Source organism: Myotis davidii, unplaced genomic scaffold (genome assembly GCF_000327345.1).
Source record: "Myotis davidii unplaced genomic scaffold, ASM32734v1 scaffold1577, whole genome shotgun sequence".
Classification (NCBI taxonomy): domain Eukaryota; kingdom Metazoa; phylum Chordata; class Mammalia; order Chiroptera; family Vespertilionidae; genus Myotis; species Myotis davidii.
In genome coordinates this window covers 194,339-202,111 of record NW_006288857.1, presented here as the reverse complement: position 1 = coordinate 202,111, position 7,773 = coordinate 194,339, and the positions used below count along the sequence as shown (strand labels likewise).

General features: G+C 57.0%; 1 protein-coding gene across 1 annotated transcript in view; it reads left to right on the top strand.

The window, feature by feature from the left end:
- The window catches only part of CIC (capicua transcriptional repressor), a 28,521-nt gene that overhangs the window by 5,020 nt on the left and 15,728 nt on the right, over positions 1–7,773 (top strand). Inside the window, exon 3 of the mRNA XM_015562205.1 lies at positions 1–2,282. Coding sequence (XP_015417691.1) covers positions 1–2,282 — 2,282 coding nt within the window. The remainder of the gene's footprint in view (positions 2,283–7,773) is intronic.

The window sequence follows — 7,773 nt, the reverse complement described above, 5'->3', positions numbered from 1 at the left end:
CTCAGCTGACCTGGAGGATGAGCCAGCCGAAGGTTGTGGGCCAGGCCTGTGGCCCCCAGGTGGCACCAGCGGCAGCTATGACATGCGGCAGCTGCGATCGCAGCGGGTGCTGGCTCGACGTGAGGATGGCCTCTTCCTGCCAGCTGTGGTCCGCCAGGTGCGCCGAAGCCAGGACTTGGGTGTGCAGTTCCCTGGGGACCGGGCCCTGACTTTCTACGAGGGGGCGCCCAGCGGTGGTGGTGTGGATGTGGTTTTGGATGCCATGCCACCGCCAGGTGCGCTGGTGGTGGGCACAGCTGTCTGTACCTGTGTGGACCCTGGCGTGGCTGCCTATCGTGAGGGTGTGGTGGTGGAGGTGACCACGAAGCCAGCTGCCTACAAGGTCCGCCTCAGCCCCGGTCTTGGCTCCCAGCTGGGCCCACCAGCCGCCCTCCAACAGCCGTCACAGCTGTCCCGTCATGAGCCTGAGGAGGCCATATGGGTGGCCCGCTCCAGCCTTCGCCTGCTCAGACCCCCATGGGAACTGGAGGCCCTGTCGAAGAAGCCCCCCGTGGGCCCCGAGGAGGAGCAGGCCGAGCCAGGGGCCTCCCTGCCATCCTGCCCTGCTGCCCTGGACCCCAAGCAGCCTGAGGATGCCGAGGTCTCCAAGATCAGCTTTGGTGGCAATCTGGGGCCTTGTCAGGAGGGCGCGGAGAAGCACCCGCCAGCCCAGGGCACTCCGGCCCTGCTCCCACTGGCCCCACCCCAGCTCCTGTCGCCGCCACCCAAATCCCCAGCCTTTGCAGGCCCAGGCCGCCCTGGCGAGCAGCCCTCACCCTGCCAGGAGGGGAGCCAGGGTGGCAGCCGTAGCAGTAGCGTGGCCTCTTTGGAGAAGGGGGCTGCTCCAGCCGCCCGTGCCCGTACACCACTGACAGCCGCCCAGCAGAAGTACAAGAAGGGTGATGTGGTCTGCACACCTAACGGAATCCGTAAAAAATTCAACGGCAAGCAGTGGCGGCGACTGTGCTCGCGAGATGGCTGCATGAAGGAGTCTCAGCGGCGGGGCTACTGCTCCCGTCACCTGTCCATGCGAACCAAGGAGATGGAGGGCCTGGCTGACAGTGGCCCAGGTGGGGCCGGGCGGCCTGCAGGCGCGGCAGCTCGCGAGGGCAGCACCGAGTTCGACTGGGGTGATGAGACATCGAGGGACAGCGAGGCCAGCAGTGTGGCAGCTCGTGGAGACTCACGTCCACGCCTTGTAGCCCCTGCTGACCTGTCACGCTTCGAGTTTGATGAGTGTGAGGCAGCAGTGATGCTGGTGTCCTTGGGCAGTTCCCGCTCAGGCACGCCCTCCTTCTCCCCAGTCTCTACGCAGTCGCCCTTCTCGCCAGCACCCTCACCCTCACCCTCACCACTCTTCGGCTTTCGTCCAGCCAACTTCAGCCCCATCAATGCGTCCCCAGTCATCCAACGCACTGCTGTTCGCAGTCGCCATCTGAGCGCCAGTACCCCTAAGGCAGGCGTGCTGACACCACCAGACCTGGGCTCCCACCCACCGCCACCTGCTCCCCGAGAGCGCCATTCCTCCGGCATCCTACCCACCTTTCAGACCAACCTGACCTTCACCGTGCCGATCAGCCCCGGGCGGCGGAAGACGGAGCTGCTGCCCCACCCAGGGACATTGGGAGCCCCTGGTACAGGGGGTGGAGGAGCTGCCCCAGACTTCCCCAAGAGTGACAGCCTAGACTCTGGTGTGGACTCAGTGTCCCATACACCTACATCCTCCACACCGGCCGGCTTCCGGGCTGTGTCACCTGCTGTGCCCTTCTCCCGCTCCCGCCAGCCCTCACCATTGCTGCTGTTGCCCCCACCTGCTGGCCTGACTTCAGATCCCGGACCCTCTGTGCGCAGGGTGCCTGCTGTGCAACGGGATTCACCTGTTATTGTCCGAAACCCTGATGTGCCGCTACCTTCCAAATTCCCTGGGGAGGTGGGCACTGCTGGGGAGGCTCGGGCTGTAGGACCTGGGCGGGGCTGCCGAGAGACCCCGGTACCCCCTGGGGTGGCCAGTGGGAAGCCTGGCCTGCCCCCACCTCTGCCGGCTCCCGTACCCATAACTGTGCCTCCAGCTGCGCCGACTGCTGTGGCCCAGCCGATGCCCACCTTTGGCCTGGCTTCCTCGCCCTTCCAGCCAGTGGCCTTCCATCCCTCACCTGCTGCCCTGTTGCCCGTCCTGGTGCCCAGCAGCTACACCAGCCATCCTGCTCCTAAGAAGGAAGTCATCATGGGCCGGCCTGGGACAGGTAAGAGGTGCAGTGGATAGACTCAGGCTCCTATAGGTCATTTTGAGCAGGGCTACTTTAGGACTAGCTCTCAAGAGGAGCTCCTACCTTGGGAGGGATTCAAGGAGAGGCTGGCCTCTCCTCATAGATGTTCCACTGGGAATTCATGTGTCGGGCAAAGGACTGGACTTGGGAGGCTCAATGCAGTGCTTCCAGAGGCCGCGTTGGGAAGATACTGTCGAGGGGGTCCATGGAACCATCCTGAGTAGAGCTGTTGGGGGAACTGTTGGAGATGATAATCATGACACTTCTCATGTTTGGAGGACTGGTGGGGGGCATTACTGTGATAAGAACTTCGCATGGGTTATCTTGCTGAACCCTCACACCCACTCCATGATGCAGCACTTAACAACATAAGGGCCCTGTTCTAAGCCCTTTTCAAATATTAGCTCCTTTAGTCTTCTTAACAACCCTAACGGGTGGGTGCTATGAGTGTGCTCCTGTAGAGAAAACCACGATCAGGTTAGTCACTTGCACAGGTTCACGTGGCTAGTAAATCCTGGAGTCGGCCTTCACACTGAGGCTGGCTTGTGACCACTGGACCGTAGTGCTGGTTACAGATGGGAAGACTGAGGCTCCAATAGGTCCTTGTGCCGGGAGGTGGCAGGACCAGGACTGGAGGCCTCATCTTCACCATGGTGCCCATTGGTGAAGTAAACACCTGTGATGCCCCAAGTCTGGGGCAGCTCCTCCACCTCCTGCCCATTCCTGGCACAGCCTTCCTTCCAGATCCCAGGGTCAGTGGTGAGAGTAAACACCACAGGTGCTGTCAGTGCCCTGGAGGGGAGCTGGGGCTGTGTTGGGCATTGTGCCCTGGTTTGAATCCAGGTATGAATCTAGTCTGGCTGCCCTGAGGACAGGGTGTGTAATGCAAGAGTTGAAGGATGAGTTGAAATCAGCAACCATGGGATGGAAGAGCTTTCTAGGTGGCCAGTGGGAAGGCAGGCTCCACGGCCAGTAGGAGCACAGCTGAGGAAAGCCAGTGTGGCTGGAGGGCTAAGGCCAGGGGTGGAGAGAGCAGCATTTCTGAGATGGTGCTGGAGAGACAGGGGCCCAGGCCAGGCTGGGTCTTGTCAGAGCAATTCTCAGGGAGCGTGACAGACCCATCACCAGCCCTTTCCCTAGCATCTTTTTCTTGTTAATTATGAATCCACTGTTGACTGAGGGCCCCCTCTGTGCCTGGTCCTGTGCTGGTTGGTGCCGAGGACACAGCCTTGCCCTCAGAGGGCTCACCATCCCTGGTGTATACAGACTGCCCAGGCAGTGACTGTCCAGAGAGGTCAGGGCAGGGATGTGGGAAGCTGGGGAGGACTTCTTGGAGGAGGGGCCAAAACCTTCTAAAGTGAGACTTGAGGGGTGTGCAGAAGCAAGCCTGCCAAGGCCAGCAGGAGAACCTGCAGGCAAAGGGAACGTGCAGAAGCAAAGGCTTTGAGGCAAAATCAAGTATTGGAAAGACGTTGAATATGCAAAGACTGGCTGTGGATGGTGGGTGAGTGCTGGGATGTGCAGCTGTATTGGAGAGCAAGGGTCAGGTAATAGAGGGCCATTATGAGACTTGTGAACTTGATCCTGAGGGCACTAGGGAGCCATGGAAGGTTTTGAGCCAATCTGACCATGGCTTTTTTAGAGGCAGGGAGACAGGAAGGATGGAGCTGCTGTGGCTTGGGCTGGGGCAGAGGCCAATGTAGGAAGGAGCTCAGGCCCTGCCCTCATAGAGCTTCAGCCCAGAGCCAGGGCACAGGGACACGGGCTCTGCTTACTCCCATGCTCATATACTGAGGTTGTGAGCTGTGTTTTTTTGCCCCACTTCCTACAGTGTTTACATTTGTTACTGTAGTTAATATGAGCAAAATTCCACAGAAGTGGGCATAGCAGGGATTTCTGTCTTTAAGCAGATGAAGAAAATGAAGCAGACGGACTCTAACCCCCACCCCTGGCACCCCCTACTTACATGCCTACAACCCCAGACATTGCCCTCATAGCATCATCTCATATCTACTGGCTTGTGGGGAGGGATGGCACTAATGCAGGTGACCTGAGATCTACAAGGGCAGGCCCAGCAGGGGTTCCTGCCATCATTTTCCAGATAGGAAAAATGAGGCACCGACAGAAAAGAGTCCTGATTGAGTGCATCCAGCCAGGGAGGAGCAGGACTGGGCCTTGAACCAAGTCTCCTGATCTCCAGATCACAGGACTCTTCCTATCAGAAGTTACAGTAATAATAATTTATTGAGCACTACCCATGCATGTGCCTGGCTCACTCCTCAGTAAGTGCTGACTGCATATTTACTGACTGAATCCTCATAATCTCACAGGAGGTTAGGACACTTTCTCATTTCCAGTATACAGAGGAGGAAACGGCAGCCCAAGGTTTGTCCCAGGTCACCAGCTAGTACAAGATGTAAGATTTAAACCCAGGCTGTCTGGCTTCACAGCCCAGGCTCTTTTTTCTTTCTTTCTATTTTTAATATATTTCTTTATTGATTTCAGAGAGAAAGGGAGAAGGGGAGAGAGAGAGAAACATCAATGATGAGAATCATTGATTGACTGCCTCCAGCAGGTCCCCTACTAGAGATTGAGCCCGCACCCAGGCATGTGCCCTTGGCCGGAATCGAACCTGGGACCCTTTAGTCCGCAGGCCAATACTCTATCCCAGGGGTCCTCAAACTTTTTAAACAGGGGGCCAGTTCACTGTCCCTCAGACCGTTGGAGGGCTGGACTATAGTTTTAAAGAAAACAATGAACAAATTCCTATGCACACTGCACATATCTTATTTTGAAGTAAAACAAAACGGGAACAAATACACTATTTGTATTTGCATGTGGCCCGCGGGCCGTAGTTTGAGGACCCCTGCTCTATCCACTGAGCCAAACCAGCTAGGGCAGCCCAGGCTCTTAAGCACTCGCAGTAACAACGATGAAGAAATCATTGTAAGCATTCTTTTCTTTCTCTTGTTTATTTTAATTTTTGTTAATCCACACATGAGGATATTTTTCCCATTGATTTTGAGAGAGAGAGAGAGGGAGGGGGAGGGATAGAGAGAAATGCCGATGTGAGAGAGATACATCGACTGGTTGCCTCCCTCATGCATCCTGACCAGGGCCAGGATTGAGCCTGCAACCGAGGTACATGCCCTTGACTGGAATCGAACCTGTGACCCTCTAGTCCGCAGGCCGGCACTGTAACCACTGAGCAACTGGCCAGGGCTGTAACCTTTATTCAGCATTTACCATGTGCCCAGCCTCAGGTGTGGGGTAATCTTATCGAATTCACCCAGTGCTGTGAAGTAGGAATTACCAGCCCAGTTGTTGGGGAAATCTGGGGTTCAGTTAAGGAGGAGGCCCCTTGCTGGAGGCCACCTGGTCGTCAGAACTTGTCCAGTGCCTGTCCTGTCGGTTCTGAGCCGCACCTTTCTGACAACACCCATGCTGAGGTATCCAGGTTGCCCTCATGTTCCCAGCCAGCAGGCTCTTTTGTTCTTCTCCCAGAGGCCTCCCTACCCTTGGGAGGTGGCACCTTGGGGCTTTCTCAGAGGTCCAGATAGGGCAGATGGTGCCCAGTGGCATAATGAAGGTGTAGTCCTGGCCTCTTCTGCCTGCCCATGCCAGAGCCTGACCCTCATTCAGGGCAGCAGGTGTGAGGGGGCTGCTGGGCAGCCTGCCTGCTTCTGCCCCCCGTCAGGCACTTGCTTCCGCTGGGGGACATGCCGGGGCAGGCGGAGGCATTCTCCACATTCTGCACATGGCCAGGCCAGCCAGCTGCCATGGCCACCTCCCTGTGACCCTCCCCCTGCTCCCCAGGAAAGGAAGCCGCCCCAGGGCCTGTAGCCCCAGCCCAGGAGGCCAGATGTCTCAGCCCAGTTCCTGGCACAGTCTTCCTTCCAGATCCCAGGGTCAGCCTGGCTACCTATATTGACAGGCAGTGCCCCTTCTCCTGGGTTTGTCTGCCTGTCTGTCTCTCCCTTGGGTTCCTATGTCTGTGTCCAGGTTTCCACTTCTGGGCCTGAATCTCTATCTTCTGGAGTTCAGTCTGTCTGTTTTTCTCTGAGTCTGGCTCTCTCTACCTTTCTTGGTTTGTTTCTCCCTAGACATCAGTCCTTGTCTGAGTTTTCATCCCACCCTCTTTCTGTTTTGGCCCCTGTGTCTCTGCACCAGCCTTACCCTATCTCCTGGCCTCCCTTCTCCCACTCTATAGACTGACTTTCGGCCTCCATTCTAGCCCCCACCGCCACCTTGTGCACATTAGGTGCTTTGTTCCTTGAAGTCAGTGGACGGTTGCTAAACATCAGTCCCCTACTTCCTTCTTGGAGTATGTTGGGAAGTGGTCCAGGCCTGGGACAAATTAACTTCCCAACACTGTCCCTGAACCCTGCTGAGAGGTGTTAGGAGCCATCTGCAGACCTATCTACACCCAAGCACCTGTTCCCAAGACAGGCAGGAAGGCGGGGGCTGTGCAGGCCAAGCTAGGAGATCCGGCTGTGGGGGAGCAGTAGGAAAGCAGCTCCTGTGCCCACTCACTGCTAGAGGGCATGACCCAGATCACCCTGTACGCCCTCCCTCTCCACCACCACCTTTCAGGAGACACATATGGTGCCTGCTCTATTTAACTGAGCCCCACATGTAGTCCACCCCAACAAGTTGGACCTCAGATCAAGCAGTGCCCACAAACTATGCATGGGCAGGTGGGGAAAATGAGGCCCAAAGAGGGGCTGAGGGTCTTCTGACTCCCCCAAACCAGATCCACATTCTGCCCACCAGAATTTGTTTTGTCTCAAACAGTGAATCCCATCCATCTCTACCACCAGAAGTCCCTCCTCATCATTCCACCAGGCCCAGGCTAAACAGTCCTGGGGTAAGTGGGTGGGGAAGGCAGATGTGGCTGCAGGCACAGGCAAGGATGACAGGGAGGTACAGAATCTGGGGAATCCAGAGGGTAGAGACAACTCTCGCTCAATGCCAGGTGATGAGGGAGGTTCAGGAAGGCTTCTGATTGGAGGGAATTTGAGCTGAAGCAGGAGGAATGAGTGGATTTCAGGGTAGTTGAAAGAACGGGAAGAGCGATCCAGGCCAAGGCAGCACGGGAGCAAAGGCCAGGAGGGTGAAAGTGCATGACCTCTTAGTGGTTAGCTGAGGCTGAAGCTGACACTAGAGCCTAGGCTAGGCAGAAGGGTGCCATGGAGGACAGCTCCAATGAGGCCAGGGTTGAATGCCAGCCCCTGAAGAGCCAAGAAAGGGTTTAGAGCAGAGGAGGGAAAAGGTTGCACCTGGGTGTCAACGATCCCGGGAGACTGCACTGGAGAGAAAGGAGGCCTAGGCTGGAAAGAAGAGAATGACTTGTGGGGGAGAGGAGTTTGTGAGGTAGCAGGAGTGATTCTTGGAGATTTCCTGCAAGACTCCCCCCACCCCCGCACCAAGAGCTGTGAGAGGTCAGGCTGCCTCCTGGGCTGGCGGC